Source organism: Periophthalmus magnuspinnatus, chromosome 22 (assembly GCF_009829125.3).
Source record: "Periophthalmus magnuspinnatus isolate fPerMag1 chromosome 22, fPerMag1.2.pri, whole genome shotgun sequence".
Lineage (NCBI taxonomy): Eukaryota > Metazoa > Chordata > Actinopteri > Gobiiformes > Gobiidae > Periophthalmus > Periophthalmus magnuspinnatus.
The window spans coordinates 9,288,717-9,312,466 of NC_047147.1; the positions used below are offsets into that span (position 1 = coordinate 9,288,717).

The window sequence follows — 23,750 nt, forward strand, 5'->3', positions numbered from 1 at the left end:
TCTATAATAAATTTGTGTAAACCCACTATGTTTACATTGAAAATCAGATTTGTATCTAATTTCTGGAGTTGTTAGGTTATTTAATGCCTGTGTAAGTATATTAACATGGAAAATACAACAAACAAGCAAACTAACATCGCAAAGATGAAGTGTAAAATATAGAAAGCGTTATTTTCAAACTAAATGTACTTTAACCTCTAAATACCACTGTTATTCTAGAAATCCACCAATGAAATGTAAGGGTTTTGGATTATCAGATTTCTTTTTCCATGTAAGCTGTGTAATAATCATTACTCCTGTTGATCTGATTTGCTGTTATTTCTTCCCATTTAGTTCCCAAACTGCTTCATCAAAACACTTTTTAAACTTCTTCCTCCAGGTAAGAACTATACAAAATTCAATGTAATCATTTTTAACTAAACTACCCAAAAACTGCTGTTTGTTTTTCTCTCATCTGAATGCGTCCTCCTATCTAATACTTTACACTGTACTATATATGTGTGTACTCATCCATCATCTCTCTTTTGGCAGGAAGTTGCTGTCTGCTGCTTAACTCTTATGCAGAGGCTGAGCTGTCCGTTTCTCTGTAATCCCTCTCCCATTTACTCCGACACATGTCCTGTCAATTAATCTGATACGCTCACTCTTTATCCCTGCTCTGCTCTTGATGCCGTCTGAACACAAATGCAGATGTTTTCTTTAATTCTCCATGTCAGCTACCTGCCAAATGTCCTACTATAATCTCAACAAAGGCTTTTTCTTGACGCTGTATTATTGACGCTCCTAAATCTCCTCTGGCCCTCCCCCTTCACTTCCTCCTCTCTGCTTATTGTGTTTTGTCGTGTCCAGTGCATTGCCAGCTATTGACCACTACTCATTTCCACTACACTGACTTACCGGGATGCTCCCATTCTATCTATATTTGTGTACCATCGGGTGTTATTGGGCTAATTGTTATTGACTAATTCTGTGTTTTTTCCCCATTGATTTTCACGATCTCGTCACGGGACAGGGGAGAGATAGCCCTCCTGGATCATGTTCTCCTCTTCGTCGAGAAACTCTCTACTCTTGTCCTGGCCGTCCATGGAGCAGTCAGACTCAGAGACACTGGACATCAGCACCAAAGTGCAGATTCATGGGGTGCTGTGGAAGAGGCCGTTCGGACGCCCCTCGGCAAAGTGGTCCCGCAGGTCAGTGAGAGATGGGATTGGAAGTTTTATATATTCTAGCTAGGTGAGTAGAGTAGCTACTGTACTGTATTGTACTCAAGTAAGAGTTACTTCAAAATAATATGGTAGAATAAGTAGAAGAAGGTGTACAAGAAATGATTCAAGTAAGAATATAAAAGTATTCTAAAGTAGTCTTATCTGCAAGAGTACGAAACATGTGATTTATATGTTTTAAATTATTGAAACTGGAAGGACAGACGACAAAAATATATAAAATCATATCTGAAAGAGCAGTGCAAGAAAAACAGATCAACATAAAGCTTTTGTCACTTGCAGACCTGTAGAGTAACTAAAACCTTTAGTCAAGTAATTGTACTGTTACACTTTAAATTCAGGGATGAGTCAAATTTAAAATGATCAAATAATCATACTCACTAGAAGTTAAAACCTGTGAATTCAGTGTTCATCTACTTTTCTAAGGGTTGGTGGGTAGATCCTGCTCTAATCAGTATGTAAATCTTAAGCAAGACACTTCACCCGCTTTGCCTCACTGGTGTATGAATGCACATGTTTGCGAGCATGCCTTTGATGGTAATAGTCACAGTTTCATATAGCACTTTTCCACCTTCAAGGCACTCAGAGTGTTAACATCTAGGAACGATTCATCCATTCACACACATATTCATACACCAATGTACGCAGACACTGGGGGTGAGGTGGTTAAGTGTCTTGCCCAAGGACACAATGACACCATTCATCTGTGAGAGCTGGAATTGCACTATCAACCTAAGAGTCAATGGACAAACACTTTACCAACTGAACTACTGTTGCCTTTGACGTTTATATTAAATATGTGGTACTAATGCAGAGTCCTATTTCAGGTCTCTGTACAATAATCCAAATGGGAAATAACTAATCCCCAAATTAGATAGTGACATATTTTTGGCTCATCAAATGTCTGAATTGGCCCCTGCAGCCACAGTAATGCTCTTAGTTTACATAACATCAAAAGTCATTGACAGTATCTATTTTGGTGCTCTAGAGCTGTCAGATCAGTTACGGCTCCTCATGTGTAGTCAATTTAAACAGAAAATCTATTGGGCATTAAATACAATGTAGTTGCTCACTTTTTTAGTTAATCATGCAGACACTTATTATTCCTATAAAGTGGAAATAATAAAAAAAACAACACTCATTCTTAAATCCTGGTTAGGGCTAGGGTACTATTAACTGGTTCCTCATGTAACAGATATACCTATTGCTTAAGGATAGTAACACCTTGTAATACGCATTGTCTCCTGGTTCAGATTCTTCATCATCAAAGACAGTTTTCTCCTTTACTATGCTGAAAATGAGAAGAGAAACTTTGAGACCAACCGGTGCCTCAGCATCCATCCTAAGGTAATTCAATATTTTTACATTTTGAATTTGTAAGGAATACGTTGATTGAAATAGCAATGTCATTTGTTTTAGGGAGTGATTCCTTTGGGTGGGTGTGTGGTGTCAGCCAGTGAGAACATGGGAATGCCTTTTGCCATTGAAATCCACTTGGAAGACTTCTGTGTAAGGAGACACACAACATGGACACACACAAACTTGCAAAAAAAATGCATGTGACACTGGTCTTATAAAAATCAATACTACAGATTTGCATTGTAACAAAAACAACATATTCCACACAAGCAAGATATTGTTTGTTTTGGATATATGCAAAATTTCAATTGTCAAAGAGGGTAATATTTGTGTAGTTACTGTATATGTTTATTTTACAGTCAGTCTCCCCCACGTTACTCTTCAAAAGTTTACAGGTCATGAACTTGTCGGCCTATTATGTACATGGCACATTGTGTTACTGGACAAAAGTGGGTCGCCAAACTGGAGTAAGTCCCTGGTGAGGTACAGTGTCTGCACACTCAACCTCCCTGGGGCATCAGAGAGGGACTTTACCTCCAAAGACAGGGGACTCCCATGTGGGCTGTTTATGGAACATCTGTAAAAATGGCATTTCTGGAGCATGAGATGATTGGATTACTCACCCAAACATTTGAAACACTGTAGACTAGGATTTGGCATAGCATCTGGTAATATTTAAATGTTTTATTACTGTTTTGCTTATTTTTTCAGGGAACTATAGTACTGGCAGCTGAGACTGAGGTGGAGCAGGTTCAGTGGATGGAGATGATACAGGAGTCTGGAAAAGTGTGAGCAAAAACAATATATCTATCTATGCTATTGTTAGAGAAATGCATTGTCGAATGTTTGTCGAAGGAGGGTTTTAGGAGGTGACATGCCACTTCCAGAAAGTGACATGCTGTGCCTTTATAGTGACTTTAGTTGGATAAAATATTTTTTCATTTATCTTTATTTATACAGGGAGAGCCCAATGAGAGCACCAAACTCTTTTTATCATGAGCACAACAATACAAACAAAAACAACTGAAAAAAATAACTACATAGATCCATTTAAAACATTAAAAACAGGTGCAGTTGTGATTATAAATGTTTATCACCAGATTATTAAAGTGCATTAGTGGCACCAATGCATCCAGTTTTGCATGTCCTTGAAATGTATTTTTGGAAGCAAAGTAACCAAAAGTTTTTCCCCTATTTCAGTTCTAGTGTGGCCAGTTTTTAGACCTAGACAATCATGAGATCAAAAGTTCCCTTATCATATTTCAACAAGCAAGTGAGTTGTTTAGGCGGTCTTTCAAGTAGTCCCTTAAAAACAAATTTTATACACTGTTGTTCTCTTCTGACAGAAAGCGATGGCCAATCTAGTTTTTCATAGAGTTTACTATGATGGGTTTTAAATTCATCTCCTGTTATGAAATGAACGGCTGAGTGAAAGAGTGTATTTAAAGGTCAAATATAATGTTGCTACTGCTCAAGTGAAGCCTGTCCATGTATAATTCCTATCTCTGCTACATAACACAACATCCTACTAATATATTAAGACTGAATAATGCAAACAAGTGCATTCATAATAATAAATGTATGGTGTGTAAAATGATTCAAAATGTCTGCGTAACACTGTGGCTTTGTTTATATGCACACCAAAACCTGATTATTATTGGATTTCTGTACCTTTAAAATCGGATTTGACTAATCAGAGGTACAATGATTAGAAAGAAACCAGATGGTGCCATTGTAATAGACTTACAACTTGACAACTCTGATAATAATCCAGTTTTGAGTGCACATGTAACTGCAACCAATGTATTTTATGAGTTTAACGTATTGACCTTCAGGACGTGGAAGAACGCTCAGCTCGGGGAGGCCATGATTGAGAGTCTAGAGGCTCAGGGGCTGCAGCTCGCCAAAGAGAAACAAGAGTATCTCGGTACATTAGTTATACCATCTATACATCATAATGCTTTATACTTCAGTGTTATCTTTAATAGCATTTGGTAAAGAACAGTATAATGTTTTTCCCTAGATAAACTCATGGAGGAGACAGAGGAGCTGAGCCACCAGAGAGCACAGAGAGAGGTTAGACTGTAGACACTGATTTATGTTTAAAAAAAGTGAATAGAAATACATAAATGTGTTGCATTTTGTTGGCAGGAGCTGGAGCGTCTGAATCAGATTTTAGAGGAGGAGAAGCGGAAATATGAAGAGGTCGTGATGGAGCTGAAGGCAGAGCAAGAACAAATTAAACAGTAAAGTATTTTTATTTATCATTTTGTCATAGCTTTATGTCTCAGCTATTGGTTTCACAACATTCATTTACCATTACCTAATATTTAATTCAATTCAAGTTTATTTATATAGCACATTTAAAACAAAAACTTCAGCTGACTAAAGTGCTTCACATAGAAGTCAATTAAAAAAAACAAATATACAGAGGAAAAGTAATATACCAGGTGTTTTGCAATAGATATGATTTTATAAGTGCAACTCATAAAAAGGCCTGTTTCCTTTTGGATATTTGTACAAGCTTTGATTGCTTGTTATATATGATTACTATGATTACTATTACTATGAATATGGTGAACATTAAAAATAGAGTAACAATAACGATAAATAAAGGATAATTTAAACAAAAACTGCTCCTCTGCTCTCAGTCCAGTATGGTGACTAAATATGTCCCATTATAAGACTAAGTTATTCCCCTGACTAGACTAATGTGTCTGTAAAAAAAATATTAAGATGTTATCAGTATATTCTGATGACTAGTTTGGTGAAAGGGACGTCCAGATACTTAAATTGTGACAATAATGCAGTTTAGACATGAATGATGGTCGACCGCTAACATTATATACATTTACCGTATGTGTCCATTACAGAGACCTGGAGGGAACATCCCAGTCTTTAAAGGGAGTGGAGAGAGAGAAAGAAGAGCTGAGCAGCCTTACGGTCATGTTACAGAAATCTATTGAGGTATTGTCAGTGAATGTTCTTTTGTTTCAACCATTTTATTTGAGATAAGATACTTCTCATTGTATGATACTGCATTTTATGACAGTGACACTTAACCCACCTTGTCTGCAGTGTCAAGGTGGTGTGTGAATGTGTGTGAATGGGTGAGTGGTTCCTTGATGTAAAATGCTTGAAGTGCGCTATATAAAAATGTAACCATCTATGTATGAATCTGTAGCCTGTTACAAAATGAGCTTGGAAAAGGTTAAATAAAGAAAAAAAATTAAGATGATTTCTGTTGTTCAGTATGTTTTGAGGCTGCTTGTATGATTATCTGGCTTTAAACTTATTGAAAGTGAACATGTACAGGAAGAGTAGTAGTAACGTGCTGGGATTCATGATTTATCTTTGCTTTTGTGTGATGTAGAACAAACATTTATTTCATTCAAAGAAGAATTGAATTAACAGCATTTCAGAATATGTTTTTTTCTTTTTGCGTAATTGAGTCTATAACTTTAATTGGTTTACATTTTGTTCACAGGAGCTTTCCCGAGAGAAACAGCGCACGTTGGAGCTTCTCGGGGGGAAAGAGCATCAGGACAATGACCAGGAAAACACCAAGAGTCACAAAGGATTGAATCTAGAGGACAGTGAAAAAGCGGATGACACGGCTTTGCTCCAGGACCTCAAACACATCGAGGACCAAATGAAAGTGTTACTCCAAGAGAAAGACCAGGCCGAACAAAAGTAAGAAGTTGCCAGTATTTTGTCATAGTTTTTGTCAATGTAATGTATGCTGACAAAACAAAAACAAAAGCAAGACTAACACCTGCTTTTCAGTGCCTGTTCTCTCTCTCTTGGAAGCTAAGCAAGGCTGGATCTGGTTAGTATTTGGATGGGAGACTGCTGGGAATATCAGGTGCCACAGCGGGGCAGCAGTGGCTCTACTGAAAGCTGTTGTTGTGTCCTTAGGCAAGACACTTCACCCACATTTACTAGTATGAATATGATGTGTGAGTACTTGTGGTCAAATGGACAGATGACACAGTTGGCAGCCTTGCTTCCGTCAGTCTACCCCAAGGCAGCTGTGGCTTTAATAGTAGCTTACCACCTCCGAGTGTGTGTGTTTTGGGTGTCTTGAAAGGTGCAACATGATTCAGAAAATAAGAAAGACTAAAATTAAATTAAAATTGGTGGTCAAAATTAGGTCAGACGCTCAAAATGTACCTATTCTCCAAAAATCACATTCAAGAAATATAAGAGAATTCAATCAATAACAGTATGATAACATTAGTCCAAAATATCCAAAAGCTTCATGCCGTGAGGTCTGGCCAGGTCCTTACTAATGGTACAAGAGTAGAGGCCTGAGTGGAACAGTGTATTGATCCATAAACAAGTGGTGCATTGACGTGCAGCTCCAAAATGGGATTTTACAGCACTACATATTGACTGTGAAGCACTAATGTCCAAATATCAGCACTGACACACTCTGTGAATTATATCATTTGTTTCTTTACACAGACCAGTTTTCACCTTTGAGTTAATTTGATGCCGTGAGCAATTAAAAATAAATAAATGCATTTGCAAGTCGAGAAACAATGTTAATTTTGCCATTTTATGCTTATGCTAATCACCTAAACCTCAATGAAATCTAACCAATACATTTTATCAACAAGTAGGAATAGAAACAACTGTATCAGAACAACACCTTTAGAAACAACCAACACTTAAATTAACTACATTTGGATGAGAAAGAACGTTTTCAGTTGGTTTTGTAGGACATAAAGAACTATCTATCTAAGGCAACGTTAAGCAGCTTAAGGTATATCCTCAATTATGCCATTATTGCAAATTTTCTTTCTTATATATCATGATAAACTATTTTTGGCCATGTTGCCCTGCCCTACTATCTATCTGTCTGTGTATTCGTTCATCCCTCCCTCCATATTTTCCAGACTCCAGGAGAATGAGCAGAGGTCGATGGTGCTGCAGCAGGAGAGGGAGTTTTATTCGTCTCAGGCTCAAACTCTGCAGCAATCTCTGTCCCAGCTCACAGTCGACAAACAGCAGACAGAGGCCGAGCTCAAGGTAAACCATAACACTATTATTATTAGTGCTTTTATTACCTGTTATGCCCTATTATTACTACATTCATATAGTTTAAATTAAGTGTCTACAAAGTATTCATACTTATATATACATACACATATTATTTGTTTTACCATAACCAAAAAGGACAGTAATTAAAGCCCCACCATGAGACTACAATAAAAGTATATATATATATATATATATATATATATATATATATATATATATATATATATATACATACATATTTGTGTTTATAGTTTATATATATATATTTGTGTTTATAGTTTATATATATATTTGTGTTTTTTCCTTTTTGTGCCCTTACTCTGAGTGGTCTTGCACCTCCACAAACCTGACTCTTATTTTCAATTCACTTCAATTTTGATCCATCTGCACAGAGAATGTTTCGAAGCATGGTTTTAACCATTATTCCATGAAGCTTGCAGGTGACGTGCCACCTCCAGAAAATCACATGGTGTTGCTTTAATTAAGTGTGAAAACGCCCGAGTGCCCGAGTCTTCTCTTTATATCAAATCATAGAATCAGATCAGAGAAACTTTGTGTTCTTGTTCACTTTCTTTGTATCAACTTTCCTTTGATCTAATGTAAGATGAACACCTACCTCTATTTTCTCTCTATTTCAACTGTTTCCACTTTAATGTTTTTTGTCATTTTAAAGTGTTACCATGGCATTTTTTAAGTATTTTGGATATATAAAGATAAAGATATGTGTCATCATATAATAACTTGCTAACTATATACATTTGAGTATTAAATATGGTAGAAAGATTTAATTTTATTTTTATTTTGTTCTTAAAAGGAGACATACAAAAACAGTGATACAGTACAGTATAAAATGAATGATAAGAAGCAAAGAGAAGAACTATGTCTTTTTCAAATTATTGTTTTTAACTGAAAGAGAACAGGCTAACTACGTGTTGTGCTTTCAGACTGAGATTGAGTCAAGAGTGGAGTTGGAGCGGAGGTTGAAGTCTGCAGAGGAGGCGCTGGAGAATCTGGAGAAGGGACTGAACAGTTTGGACCGAACCAAAGAGAAAGATGAGAAGATGAAGGGAGATGTTACACAGCTCAGGAGTGAGTCTGACCAAAGACACTGACTATGTTTACATGCACACCAAAAATCTGATCATTATCTAATTTATAGAGTTACCACATTATCTGATGTGAGTAATCTGATTTCTCGCAGATTTTTCACATCTGTACAAATTTTGACCAGGAAAATTATGTTAAAAAAGGGCAAATTAATACGGTAAAGACAAAAGTTACACTAAAATGCATTGATGAAATGACACATGTCACTAGGTGCTTTTGATGGCCATATTTCTTTTGTGCACACAACAAAAATCATATATAATTATGAATCTTATTATCCTGTTTATCTTATTTTCACTGCCCATGTAAATGCACCTACTAATATAACATTACAGGGATTCATGTAAAACTGGAGACATGTTACTACTATATTTAGAAGTATTAGATGCAAGATTAACATTACTGTACTTAATGTGAACATGCACTTATCCAAGGAAGTGCTCACTCTAATGTACAAAAGGTTATAGCCCAGTCTATCAAAAATCTGCCCTCCACTGGACAAAATATGTATTACTTTTCATGCAATGCAATGAACTGTAAGGCATGTCTTGGGTTTGGAGCTGTGGAGTGCATGCTGTGGCTGATTTAAGAATCATGGGGGCAGGGGTATTTTTACAGGACGCCTCTTTGTTTAAAGGGCATAAACTTATCTTAAGATGTTAGTAAATATATGTATAGCCATACCCATGTGTGATAAATGCATGTCGTTGCAGAGTTTTTCGAGGAGTGCATTTGTGCAGCAGAGATCGAGGCAAAGCTCCCATCGATCATGAAGAATGCGGTGTATCTCCACAAAGCTGCAGCCAGGAGAATAAAGAGCTGCAGGATCCAGAGGAGGGCCTCCAAACGACATTGGTGTAAGTTTCTCACTTTCATATAAGGGTCTAGTGAAATCAAATTTTAAATAGATTTGTGTCAGGAAACTACAAACAAGTACCCAACAACTGTTCTCACTATTCCAGAGGTTCACTGTGTTTATTCCTGCTCAGTGTAATCCCTGTTTTGTCCAGGAGTGGTCCATGGTAGAAAAGGTTTCAAAGATTATCTAAAGAATGTTTTTGAAATGTAGATGTTTCGACTGCCATCGGGAAGTTATTTTCAATCTACATTTATTGAAAATACAGAAATATTATTGTAATTTTCAATTTGCATGTGTTACTACTTCTCAAAATCAAATGTTGACATATAAAATTAGATTTTGCCTTAACCACCTAAAGAGTTGACCATGGCATAGATTGGTGGTTCGATCCCTTCTCTGACCAATGCATACTATTGTTGTGTCCTTGGGCAAGACACTTCACTCACCATGAAGAATGAATGTGCTTTGTAAATAAACAATTTGTGGTGATTAAAGAGGCCATTGCAGTAGATTGGGTGCCACATCTCAGTCAACCCAGGGGCAACTGCGGCTACAGTAATGTAAGGATGAATGACTAAAGCATAACTCATTCCACAGAAAGCTCAATACAAAATTGTTGCTATTATTCCAGTCTTTGAAGCATTGATCTGGCAACACGTTCTCATAGTTAGAAATATGAATTGTATTTTGTTATATTTTGGTCACCCTCCGGACTAGACACACATGCACTACGTACTTACTTATAGTGTTGGTGTCTACTCCCTTCTTTTCTTACTATTACTTGCATACATTTACTTCTCCTCCCTCTTGATATCCAGTGAAACACTCCAGGTCATTTGCAGTGGCCAATGAAGAGGCCGGTGAGATGGAGGAACTGAAAGCGACGGCTCGAAGACTCACTTCAGACAGTAGCTTCAGAGAAAGTGTTTATAAGATCATGTCCCGAAAAGATGCCACCAACGGGACCAATGTGTAACAAGGGTTAATGGGTCACTGAAATTCTGAGTGCACTTTTTCAACCAAACAAATGTGACAAGTAGCCCCAACAATGTAAAATGCATTCTTTATTAAATACTTGAAAAGCGATAGATGTGTAGATGTTTGGAGACTCTTCCAACAGATTTAGTATTTCTTTGCAGGAACCATTTTTCCACAAGCTTAAGCTGAGAGGAGTTTCCAAAACCCTGCAATTTTAATGGGCAAAACACAAGCTTTATTCAAATCACAACTAACAACTTTTTATGGTAATTTTGCCTTTAAATGTGCACTATGTTTTCTGACAGAGGCTCCACCACCTGCTTGCCATCATGGAAATGCAAGCAATAGTATCTCCATGGACACAAGCATGTGGCCCTATTTCCAATCTGTTATTGGACAAGAGGGGGAAGGACTGAAATATGTAGATGTGAGGGGGAAAAATGTATATATCGACCTAACAACAATTATACATAGAAAGCCATATATAATAATATAATAATATAATAATATAATAATATATATATATATATATATATATATATATATATATATATATATATATATATATATATATATATATATATATATATATATATATATATATATATAAATATGATGTGATAACTGCATTACTTGTAAATAGCAGGCAACACTCAGTGAAAGAGTATCTTGAAAAATGATTTTATTTTTCTGGTTTTGATTGTATGCACACATTGTTTTGTACAGGTTTGGTCACAGTTTTCATGTTCATTTTAAAAACAGACAGAAATGAGTTCAGTCATTTACTTGACTTTAACGATACATTTCAACATCCTTTGTCTTTGTGGGGGATAAAACCATTGTTATTTTGACAGCACTCAATTAACACTGATATGCTTTTATTAAATTGCATTCTAATCATTGACAAATACATGAAAGAGATAACATTGCATTATTTCTGTAGTTTTAAAGACAAGCAGAAAACTGTAAATCTAGATTCTAACAGAGGGGCAATGAAATAATAAAACTGACACTGCACTGACCACCTGAATGTGTTTCTCTCTCTTATGTAATCCTAAAAGCAAGCATTTGGTACATCTCATAGCCATGTACAAATTATACAGTGACACCAAAAATGATAATAAGGGGGAATGTAACAAAGAGCCAACAATGCAATGAAAAACATGCCTTAATACTGATAAAGCTGCTGAACCTATTACATGTCATCTCGGTTTAGGTAGAAGGCTTATGGTTCAGTTCAGGGTAAGACAAAATCAGACAGTTGTTTTTAGCAGCACAAAAATGGCACTAAATTGATATCTAGGAAGAAGATACAGATGTAGGTTCATTGAGGACGAGTTCACTTCGGTGTTGTTGAAAGCTGTGATCTGGAGGGACTTGGTTTGATGGTTGATGACCTCCAAGACCTGCAAAAATACAAGAAATAATTCGTCTTTATGTACAAATGATAGCACCTGGTTATAGTGAAAGAAATAGATCAAATGGGGAAATCCCTCTCAAATCTTAGGTCTTTTTACTATGCTAAGGAATAGCTGTCTATTAGACTATGAAAAACACAACATAAAACATAATACCACACCAGTGAATACAAACTTAAAGGAGCACTAAGTCACTTTTCTAGTTGAGGATCTGTCACGGGATTTTCTGCAAGAATAAATTTTATGGAGACCAGCAGGTGATACCACCAGGCCAAGTTACAGGTCAGATCTGTGGTGAGCCTATCCTGCTCACAGTAGAACAAGTATTGTTCAAGATGAAAACAACTGCTACTGAAAAAAAATGCTAAATCAATGAAACTGTAGAACATTCCAATCAAAGTACAAGCATCTCCAGGAACACAAGCATGTGGTGGACCCTCATCCAAAAAGTGATACACTTTTAAATTGCAGTTTATCTGAATTGGGCTTCGGAAGCAGGAAATTATTTGACTATATAGGTTGTAATGCACTTTTTACAATGTATTTTAATACGTTAACCTTGAAGCTGCATAGTATACTTTTACTTTGCTAAAATAACTTTGAATAACTTTACATTTAACAACCCAATATTTAACTTGTAAATAAATACCAAGTCTATATTAGAAGCAGCACTGTATCTTGTACTCCAAGAATAAACCTAGTAGTAACAGTTTTGCCTGACTCTGATGTTTCTACTCCCTGACGCACCATGAGTGTCATCACTAATCTCTCCATCACCAATCAGGGGTGTAAGTCTGTCTGCTCATATAATGCCCCGCTGTGTCCAGCTGTATCCAGTCTGGCTTTGGTTTAAGGTTTACTTTGTCCATAAAACCAGAGAGAACAGACAAACGTCACTATAGTATTAAACATCACTATATCACTCTTTATCTGCAGATCAGGATTCAATTGGGACTGGCGCAAGAATGCTACTGGATTAGGGCTCCTTTTTTCATTTCAATTTAATACAACTTTATTTATCAAACAAAGGTCTCAGTGCAGCTTAACAGAAGGTCTGATCAGGTAGAGTCAGCAGATTGTGTGTTTTAAAACTAGCAAAAATAATCTAATCTAACCCATGCAATGTTAAGTATTTTATGGCCCATGATGGAAATTTGTCAGCATCAGCAACAGCATTTGGAGCATTTATCAGGAGCAGTGGGTGACTGTAATGCCCAGAACCCATTTGCAGATCTTGATTTATAGTTTACAGTTCAGAGTGTACCAGTTTAAATCTATTGCATGTTTTAATTTGAGTGGGCACACCTATGTAATATCTCACGCAGACCTAACCACAGTAGATATGGAGCACTAACACACTTTTGTATATATCCTTTTTACATAGTGTTATGCAATATTTACAACATTAATATCCTCATTTCTTCTGCTATGTGAATCACCACCCACTGCTTTATCACTATGGCAACAGCAGCCTCAGATGGCACAAGCCGAAGCACATCTTTTTTTTTTTTTGTCTTTTTTTTTTTTCAATCTGACAGTGCAGGATTAATACAGATAGAGCAGAGGTCTTCATGCTAGCTTTGCATAAGTCTGTTTTGGTCATTCTGCAAAGTCACATAAGGGTGAGCATGTTTAAAGACTGGAGTAGAACACAGAGGAAAAAAAGAAAAGAAAAATATATATATGATTGCATTATTTTGAACTAGGCCTACTGAAGTGTGCTAAGCATGAATTGTGGACATAAAAAGAAATACATTTGTTATCTATAGCAATTGGATATTTTAAAGTGCTTCTGATTTTTTATGTTAATTTAAGGTACACTAAGTAACGTCCATCTGCTTACCTTCATAGAGATACTGCTATTTTGGTTTGGAATTTTCCACAGTATGGCATTGTACTGATCTATCCTGCATTTATACAGTCACAGGTGTTTTATTGCTTTCAAAACATGCATATTTGCTGTGAGCTGGCTAGCCTCTCCACAGATCTGACTTGTAATATGGCCGCCTGCTTGTCTCCAGGAAGATAGATAAGTTTAATGCCATACTCGATTTGTTCATTTGCTGAAATAAACTGTATATTCACCATATTTGAGCTACACATTGGGGATCAGCACAATATCTAGAAAAGTCATACCTGTTTTTGACCTTGATGTAGTTCCAGGTACACCAGGTTTGAGCAATTCTGGGCCTTTCTTTGCTGCAGTCTGTCTTATGGAGAGGTGGCAGGGGGAGTCCTTGCTGTGTTAAAATCCATGTTGATTGCTCAGCAGCACGAGGCTCTTTGCACCGTCAGCTTTGGGTACAACATGTGACTGGTTCAAGGCTATTTCTCTGCAGAGGCTGCCCACTGCATCATGTCATTAACAAGCTTTGCTCAAGGGCACCATGTCAAACCATTTCCTTTTTTAGCTTATTCATGCCCTGCAGAAGCACTCTTAAAAGCTTTGTATCTCAGACTTGTGCTTCCTGGCTAACAATAGGTCTTTTCAACAGTGCATTTTTCAGTTCAGTGGCTGCGGCAGTGGAGAGGGCAGGGTGAAAGTGTGTTTTATCGGGCAGTGCCTTGCATCCACTCATCCATAATGAAGCGCTATGTGTCCCGCGTTGGCTTTATACAGCTGAAGTCTGCTTTACATCCATATCATAATGTAAAAAAAATAAGAAAATTAGGGGTTAAGATATGAAAAACACTGAAGTTTTAAATGGGGTAAAGCTGTTTGACAGTGAAGGCAGGTGTCATGGTTTGTAGTTTATTTCTCATCCAGACTCGCTTTGAGCTGTGCCTCTAGAGCCATTTTGTCAAACGTTCGCATGTTGGTCTCCTCTCTCACTTTGTCCCGCACATGGAACGATGCTCTTGCTACTGACCGGGCACTTTCCAAAACAGCCTTCTTCTCCTTAAAAATCTGCTCACTTTTTTCCAGTTTTCTCTCAATGGACTGCATGAGCTCCAATCTCCTCTGCCTCTCCTCCTCCTCCACTCTCTGCCTGTTAAGTTTCTGTAGTCTCTCCTTTTCTTGTCTGCTCTGAACTGCTTTGAGCGCCTTCTCCTTTGCCCTCTCCTCCACCACTAATGCCGCATGTTGGGCCTTCTTTTCCGCTTCTTTAACCTTAGCTGCAAACTGCTGTTGTTGAATCTTCTCACGCCTCTCTGCAGCCTTGCGTGCTCTCTGAATTTGCTTCTCTTCTCGCTTGGCTTTCTCCTTCAGCTCCTGCCCCCTACGTTCCACAATCTGTTCGTATTTTTCCAGCGATCGGTTGAGTTTCTCCTCGGCTAGCCTCCTGGCCTCCTCTCTCTCCTCCTCCTCTCTACGTGCAATTTCCTGAATGATAGCTGCGTGTCTTCGCCTTTCCGCCTTGTTCAAACCTCGTCTCTCTTCTTGGGCTTGGTGTTCCTTCTCCTGCCTTTTTAGCTCCGCCATGGTTAGTTTCTCCTTCAACAATAACCTTTCCTGCTCCAACATGGCCGCTCGCTCCTCCTCTATTGCCTTTAGGTTCTGCTCCTGTAACACTTTCTTATGCTTTTCCTCTCTGGCCGCTTGTTGCAACTTCAACAACCGGCTTTTTTCTTGTTGCTCTGCTAACTCCTTCCACTTCTCCTCATTTTCCTCAACCTGTTTCAGCTTGGCCTCCGCAGCCTCCCGTTCTTGCTGGCTAAGTCGTTGTTGCCGTATAGATATTTGATTTTGCCAAACTCGCTGACATTGTAGCACTGCTTTTTGCTTCTCTCTTTCCTCCTGCTCTCTACGAAACTCCTCCATCCTTTTTTCACTGTCCCACTGAAGATGCGCTACAAATCTGGTCTGACTCATAATATCTTCTTCTTGATATCGAGCTAACATTAACGCCGCTATCTTCCTGTCCCGCTCTGAAACAGCTTTGAGTCCTCTTCTTTTCACCTCCTTTACAATTCGTTCTACCTTTTGAGTCGTCTGGGGGGAGTGGCTTAGATCTCCCAAACTTAAGCTTCGTCCCATTAGGGAATTAAATGCCGCTAATGTGCGCGCTCTAGGACTGGAAACCTTTGCCCAGTGATCTCTGGTTCCGTCCCAACTATAGGAAGAAGATGCCCCTGATTCTGAAGAGGTACATGTATTTGTTGTGTTAGATGATGTTGATGAAAAAATTGGATCAATTTTCCTTTGTAACGACTCCAGTGAATGGCTTTTACCTTTCACTTTAAAATGTCCATTATGCTGTCCAAAGTGTCCTCCTATTACACCATTAAGTGGAGTGGTAGCTGGTTTAGACACAGAGGATGCTAGTGTAGTGTTAGCTCTAGGAAACGCAGGCGGTTTGGGGGTTGATCGAGGGAAAGTATTTGGAGGTTTACCCCCAGAGGACTTCCTTGAAACTGGGGGAGGTCCTGAAGATCCTTGCCGGGTTAGTCTGACTTGCTCCGTAGATTTGGTCCTAGATCCTTGGAAACCTCCTTTTGAAGATGCCAGGGAGCTTGTAGATCCAATTTTGGAAGAACCATTTTGGGTCAGTTTTGGAGAAGTGCTAAGATTGTTCACAGAAGGTTTGGACAAAAGAGTGGATTTCGGAGCTTGAGCTGTTGCTTTTGAGGTTGGTCCACTGTCCGAAGGTGCAATAACTGAAACTGTTTTTGGAGGTGATGCTTTGTGCTCCAGTGCAGGTGACACGCTACTATTCGCCGCTGCTTGTAGAATCCTGCGCTTCTCCTCTCTCACTATCCTCTCTCTCTCCTCTCTGCACTGCCTCAGCTTGGCATGTCTTTCTCGTTCGTAGACCTCAAACAGCCCCGTCGCAACCCGCATTGACCTTCCAGGAGCTTCTCTGGCAAAATCGGACAAGGGGCGCGACAATAGCTCCACTGGCTTCACCCCACATCTTGCACAGGCTTCCAGAGACCGCGGGCTGGTCAGGACATACCGACTCCCCTCTGCAGCTGGTGAGTCGAAATTGTACAGATCCAGATGCAGTTTGGGTGCTAAATCTTGCTCGCCGTAAGGTGGGGGTTGCGGCGAAGGGACAATTTGGGGTGGGGGTTGTGGCGAAGGGACAATTTGGGGCAATGGGGTTTCCGGGATGGATATGGTATGGCAGGGGCTTGGTTCAGCGCTGCCAGTGGGCGGAGTTTGAAAGCAGGCGTCCCCATCCTCCTCTGCTGTCCCGTCGCCATCGTCTGCGTTTTGGTCGGCGACTCGGGGGTCCTCAGCTGCCACGCTCGGGCTCTTGCACTTGGTCTGCTCCTCTGCCTCCGAAGGGTCCACCATGACTGACTGCAGGGGGCAGTAGAGACACACGGAAGAAAAATGAGAAAGATTACAAGATTACACTTCAAGATAGATACTATGAGAGGCAAATCGATCATTGGTAAACATGCGTATTACTAAAAAACCTCTAGTGTTCAAAACTTTGCCTGGAATCTAGAGTACAGACGTCTTCACTAGGCAAGCTATGACTAACTAACTAACTACTTTTCAGTAAAATTAAAATAATGACATACAAGTTGAAAACTCTGAGCCAAAAATTATTTGGTAGGGCACTTTTAAAGCTGTTCCCCCCACCTCTGTGTATGTCTAGTCTATGGGGGATGGTCCTAACACAGGTTCATGCATGCAGAAAACACAGATTCATACACTCCAGATGAGACATATCTGGCCTCTAGGGAAGTGACATAACGCACGGCAACACCACTGTCCTTTTATAGAGACGCTATTTTTGGCGAAGTTACTGGGCTGAAACGATTTGATTACTTGTAGACGTATTTTCTCACTCTATATCACTCAGTCAACCTAGAAACGCATCCTGAACCGAGCCATGACATTAATTAGCCTGTATTGGTGAGTTAGAAGGTGTGGTGGGGGTCTTCTTACTGATAGACAGCCAATGCTCAATAACACTTTGGCTGTGACTTTTCAATAACATAAAGGTAAGTGGGTCATAAAACATCCAAAAACATAACCAAAGTGTAATGCATTTTTACTCCAAATAGTGTTAATAGACCGGACATTTGCTGCGTAAAATCTGCGTCTTGGCTAATTTCATCCCTAGTAAAGTATATGTAGGCCTGTATAAGCTCCATACACTGACCTGCCAGTGTGTAGTTGCGCCTCAGTGCTGCAGCGGCTGGTGCTTTGTTCCCCTGTTCTCCGTGCACCGCTCGTTGTTTCCCGCATAATAATAACGCCAGGCGGAAAGGCAGAGGCCGCGGTGCCGCTGTGGGAACATCAAATCCCGCACAGCATCGCGACACACGGTTGATCTCACAGCTTGTCAATCAACACAGCGGCGAAGAGAAAGCTTATATGCTCCTTTAAACGCTCTTAACACGTAACGTAAGATCAATGTGTTGATTTATCGACGTTAAAAGCAGGTTGTGATGAGGTGTCGTGGCAGAGCGCGCGCAGTAAACATCCGCGGTCCCCACCTGCTCAGCCTCAGCATCCCTCTTCCAGTCTCCGTAGCTCCGCCCCCTTCTAGAAAAGATGCTGAAAATATGTTCCCCTGCACATGTAGTACAAGCCAATGCATGACATATAGAGCTTTTAGACTGCACGAGCAATTAAGCACGTGCTCACTCACTGCACGCGCAAAGAACTTCATGGTTTAATGGTATCTGCCCTAGAGCAAATTAAACCAATAGGCCATGTCCACTTTTCCACTTTTGAAAGAAGATTTTATGACCTCTAGATATAGTATTCAACTGGAGCCTAAAATAAAAAAAAAATAATAATAACAATAATAAAAAAAAAAAAATCAAAATATTTGTTTATATAAAATCTAAGCTAAAAAAAGGCTGCATGATTTCTTGCGTCTTCAGCCACAGGGCGGCGCTGCACTCCTTTGTAAAGAAGCAGTGATGGTTAGAAGTAATTCTTTATAGCTCACCTCACCTGACACGAGTAGATGATGGCTGCAAAACCACCTGAACACGACTGTTTTAAGTGGCCGGTGGGTTGATAGAGCAGATATAGGCGTAGCTTTATTGTCCAAAAATGTGCCAAGACAAAAAGCTTTTCCTAGGCAATAAATTGTTGTTTACAGTATCTTGTTTTCTTCCAAAACTGCTCTAAAATCACACATTTAACAGCGTGATGATCAGTAATAGTTTGGACACATAATGATGTAATAATGGTGTAATAAAACCTCTGATAAAAAATGTTGGATGGCGTTGCAATCTTAGATACTACCGCTAGATGGTGCTACAATCTGCAGGATAGTGTTTTAAAGAAAGCAGGTTGTGTTTGCCTGGCACCTGAATATAGATTACTTGCCTGGACATTTAGAAGTGAGAGAAATGAAACACAACCTGAGGAACTTCATCCTTTTGATTATCCCACTGAGAAACAATTTACACTTACATTTAATAGGCTATTGATATTGATAAGTAAGTGTGTAGTAAAGCTTCTCTTTCTCTCTCTATATATTTGCAGTGTTAAGTAATAATAAGAAGAATAAGAACACATAAGACGTATATAGCGCTTTTCAAGACACTCAAACATGCTTCACACAATTCAAGACAAACAAAACATAAATGAAAGAAACAGATAAAAAAGGAGATGCAGTTATTTGAAGGCAATTTTGAACCTGAGTCAGTTTTCAGGGCTTTATCTGCAAATATTTATTAATGGGCCAATATATTGTAGGCGATATGCGATAAACTGGTTAAATGAAACAGCATGTAAATTGTCGGACATTAATAACCAGATGGATTGAAAAGAAATAGACCATAATCTCTCTTTCTTTGTGCTTGTTTTACGCCACACCAAACACATTTCTTTGGTCTGTGAGTAAGGGGAACTCATGCATAAACCCCCATGACTCAAGCATTAGCCCAGTTAATCGTTACTAAATAAAGTGTCACATATAAATGCATTAAGACTTTGGTCCGGTTTGGGCCAGTTTCAGATCTGAACAAGGATTAGATAACTGTGTCTGAAGTGCTGTGTTGACCCACTAAACTCCTGACCCAAAGTGGAGGAGAGTGGGTGGTGTGGTGGTGGTTCGGGGGCAGTGCTGGTTTAATTGGCCCCTCCCGTGAGTCGTATTAGGGGGACAGTGTGAAACCAGTGACCAGAGGAACGTGCGGGCCATGGTTTGTTAACTGGGGGCATGGGGTCTGGAGGGCGCAGACACATTTGAATGTTATTGTTTGTGTTTATGGTCGGGCATGCTCCCCTCTAAAGATGGACATGGGTTCATCGAGAGGTGAGAATATTTCTGTAGTGAGGCAATCTTATACGAGTCAATTCCCCTGTTCCTATATGACAGGTTTGACTACCGATTTCAATAAAACATACTTCCATTTTGTTAAAATTGTTGCCTAGTTTATAATTTTAATTCTTGGTTTGGGCAATAGATGACATACAGGTCATTCCATAACTATCACCTATATGTGTACACAACCTTTGCATTTAACACATCAATTTCTCCAGGCAACAGTCAGGAGCAAACCCAAATTTGGTTCAGTCAGATCTAGCTGGAGGATTTAACCTATTCTACATGTTTTTGGTTTCATGGGAGAAACTGGAGTGCCTGAATAAAACCCACAGGAAGAAACATGCAAACTCGGCACAGAAAACCCTGGTTCAGTCAGGATCAAACCTGCAACCTTTTTGTTGTGAGGCAAGAGTGCTAGCTCAGCCACTGTGCCAAAGGACCAAAGCGTGTCTAACTCATCCAATAGTTATTATTTGACAAATATACAACAATATCTTTATTGTGTTGAGTGAATGTTTAGAATTCATTCCTTGCAAATAGATTTGCAATTTCACCCACAACTTGCCTCACACTACTTGGTTTCCTCTGGATGCATGTTGCCCCATTTTGCATTGACAGGGATCAAATGCAGGGGAAAAGAATATTTGAAATGAGTACTTTATTGGGAGATTATTCACTGTGCACTGTGGGCCTTTTCATGGGGGGAACCCACAGAAGATTACTCAAGATATATAGAGCAATACAAAATAGTGAATGTGGATGTAGAACTATGCATGCACCATCTGCAAGAATCCATCAAAGACACAATGGTCTTTATGTGAAATGAGCCAAACTTTCAAAACTTCATCCATTTCATTTTATATTTTCAGTTTAACATAAGAATATCACAGACAGACCTAAGCAGAGTGAGTGTGAGAAAGTGCAGCCTGATGTGCCTCTTTGACGCCCTGCTGCTCCTGTGAAGACAGGGACCTTTGGGTGCCCCCCACCTCACATCTCCAGTCAAAGTTTGCCAACAGAAAGGACACTTTTCTAAACACTTTCAACAGCTATACCCCCTGACCCTACACCACTGCCCCCTCCATGACTGCCCTGTGCTGTTGGACGTCCCGGAGTGGATCAGACCCCTCCTCAGAACAGGGGAAAGGTCCCTGAGACAGAGCTGTTGATTCAATCAGTTGAGCGCTATGCTCAATTAGACAGCCATAAGGACCGAGAGGGTGGGGGCCGAGAGGGTGGGGGCGAGGAGGACAGGCGGAGGGTTGTAATTGTGTATGACAGTGTGTAAACAGAGAGTGAATGGAGCGCGCAGGTGTGGGACACCAGACCAGGCTCAATGGTCCTTTTCACACTTACTCTGTCTGTTTGTTTGTGCTGTCACTTCAGTCCTGTGCACTTGTGTTGTTCTCTGCAGAGACTCTAATCTTTATTGCCAAATGTACACTTTGTTTCAGGAGCTAGTGAAAATTGCAGCCAGTACATGTAAAATATGTGGAATTTATCAAATGGAATCCAGATGACACTTTAAAGAAGAGGGCTTTCTATGTGACCTCCACTTTTCCATCTAGCCACCAGCTTTACTCTCCATCAGACAGCTCAAATGGGACTAAAAATGGAAACAATACTATTTCTAAGCCTATATATGGAAGCATCCTACTACAGCAAGCTTTATGTATACACTATATGTTTTGGCTTTTAGCTTGAGATTTTGTGCTATGATAACTCATTCATTATACGGTGAATGTCAGAAACAATTAACATCATCTGTTCTTGGACAGGTACATACCCTGTGAGAGATCTCAAATAATATCTGCACTTTGACAGCTCAAACCTACCCAACATACATGGTTCAACTTAAAGCAATACATGCAAGTGTATTTCATACAAAAGTATTTTGTCAATTTAAACATTTTTTTCCCTTTATTTATTGTGTATATACTCAAAACTATGTGTGCACTGTCCATGGGGCATTAGTGCTGAACATCTGTGGACACCCGCTGTGGGCTGCCCTTGTCCCGTGTCCCTTGTCCACAGACACCTGCTAATTTAGTCTGTATGTGCCAGTGTAATCCTGTAGGGAGATGGGTCACTGCAGTAATTGGGAAGTACAGATCTATTGAGTGTGTCTATTCAGTGCTTTATGTTGTTGAGGGTTTCTTTGATCCGTAGCCAAATGATGACAGAATTCAAGTGTGAACCTGTGCGTTCCCCAAACAGCCTTCAGCCCCACACAGACCTGTGCTCTTTGTTAAGATAAACGCTCAGTGGAAGCAGATAGAAAATGGACTTGTTAACATTCCTCCAGTACCCTGTCACCTATGGACTTTTAGACCTCAGAACTATATACATATGAAGACCTCACATAGACTGGTACTGTATCACACATCAATGTTGTGAAGTTAGACAGTGTTCTCTTGGCTCTGGCAGGAGTTTGCATGTTTCCATGATGTTCTGCACATATCTGCAGGTTTCCTCTGGGTGCTAAACAAGAAGATGCACGTCAAGCTGTCACATTGCTGTGGAGCAGCACATATGTAGTTCAGGTAAGGTACAGAAAACGTGGACATATATAAGTTACACTGTCTTGTCTATTCTTTGGTCATCTGCTGAAGAATTCAGATATGCCACTTTTCTCTTTCATGCCCCCCTTTTCCTCTCTGTGTGTGAAAACTCCAATGATTCAACACACTGCTCACACATCATTAATGCTGACCCTAATTGTGGCAATTCCCGCAGCTCAATAGCTCTAATTAAAGCCTTTTCAATGGTCCACTCCAAAAGGTGCTCAACTGTCATTGGGCGCTTTTTAAAAATATCCCATACACAAAGCAGAGGGCATAGGACCTGGAGCGGGGGAGTGGACCCGTCCCGCCATGGTCTCTTCTAAAGGGGTCTGCTGATGGACACCTGCACTCCACTCTGTGGGCTCACAGATTCTTTTCAACTTGTTCTTAAGCTTCATTGTGAATGTCATGAAAAGATCAGAGGAAAACTGGAGTTACACAGTCTCATCTCTTTGAGCTAGGAGCACCATGGCTCATTTACGCATTTCAATGCAGAATGTATCTATGTGAAGGTAACAACCATCACCATTCACATGCAGTTACATGTAATTCATTATGTAAAGGCACATGCATTTTACTGTTGGACTGAGGTTTGACAATTACACACATCTTTTGGCCTGATCAATTTCCAGAACACTTTCAGGAAAATAAATTAATAATTAGGGACAATCATTGGGACTTACATTGGGAGTTACTTTAAGTATCTTTTTACCCATATTTTAGCTTCTTTAGCTTTTTTAGTGGGACACAGAGACCTTTTTCCTTAAACGAAGTTAGGTCTTCTCTGAGAGCTTCATGAATTATGTGACAGCTCTTGACTTGAATCAATGGATCTGTTCATTGTGGCCAGTAGTGGCAGGTTAAATGTCACCAGTCCATTCTATTGCACTCTCTGCTTGTGAATGCGCATAATGGGCAAAAGAAACTCAAAATTGACCCTTACAATTGCTCAGCCATTGTCCTGCCCCCGTGGTCCATGGCTGAGTCTATGCAGCTGCTTTTCC

General features: G+C 39.5%; 2 protein-coding genes across 3 annotated transcripts; one reads left to right on the forward strand and one right to left on the reverse strand.

The window, feature by feature from the left end:
• Positions 1–910: 910 nt before the first annotated feature.
• plekhd1 (pleckstrin homology domain containing, family D (with coiled-coil domains) member 1) lies at positions 911–10,594 on the forward strand. The gene is made up of 13 exons (XM_033988697.2): positions 911–1,190; positions 2,477–2,570; positions 2,643–2,732; positions 3,294–3,370; positions 4,418–4,509; positions 4,606–4,658; positions 4,734–4,828; positions 5,456–5,549; positions 6,070–6,275; positions 7,484–7,616; positions 8,573–8,717; positions 9,449–9,592; positions 10,413–10,594. The coding sequence occupies exons 1-13, from the start codon at positions 1,036–1,038 to the stop codon at positions 10,568–10,570; spliced, it is 1,536 nt and encodes a 511-aa protein (XP_033844588.1). The 5' UTR covers positions 911–1,035; the 3' UTR covers positions 10,571–10,594.
• Positions 10,595–11,233: 639 nt separating this feature from the next.
• On the reverse strand, positions 11,234–18,430 carry ccdc177 (coiled-coil domain containing 177). 2 transcript variants are annotated; one of them, XM_033988887.2, is made up of 3 exons: positions 18,053–18,430; positions 14,127–17,238; positions 11,234–11,978 (listed from the first exon to the last, which is right to left on the reverse strand). In XM_033988887.2, the coding sequence occupies exon 2, from the start codon at positions 17,230–17,232 to the stop codon at positions 14,743–14,745; it is 2,490 nt and encodes an 829-aa protein (XP_033844778.1). In that variant the 5' UTR covers positions 17,233–17,238; positions 18,053–18,430; the 3' UTR covers positions 11,234–11,978; positions 14,127–14,742. The 2 variants fall into 2 exon arrangements, with proteins under 2 accessions (XP_033844778.1, XP_055086926.1); XM_055230951.1 differs by having other exon boundaries at positions 18,390–18,424.
• Between the last annotated feature and the right edge of the window lie 5,320 nt (positions 18,431–23,750).

What these genes read in the sequence shown, in the direction of transcription:
- plekhd1 (XM_033988697.2), top strand. Translation starts at nt 1,036, where the DNA reads ATGTTCTCCTCTTCGTCGAGAAACTCTCTACTCTTGTCCTGGCCGTCC. An exon ending in TCCACTTGGAAGACTTCTGT is followed by an intron (nt 2,733 to 3,293) that starts GTAAGGAGACAC and finishes TTATTTTTTCAG; the next exon opens with GGAACTATAGTACTGGCAGC. An exon ending in AGAGAAACAAGAGTATCTCG is followed by an intron (nt 4,510 to 4,605) that starts GTACATTAGTTA and finishes GTTTTTCCCTAG; the next exon opens with ATAAACTCATGGAGGAGACA.
- ccdc177 (XM_033988887.2), bottom strand. Translation starts at nt 17,232, where the DNA reads ATGGTGGACCCTTCGGAGGCAGAGGAGCAGACCAAGTGCAAGAGCCCG.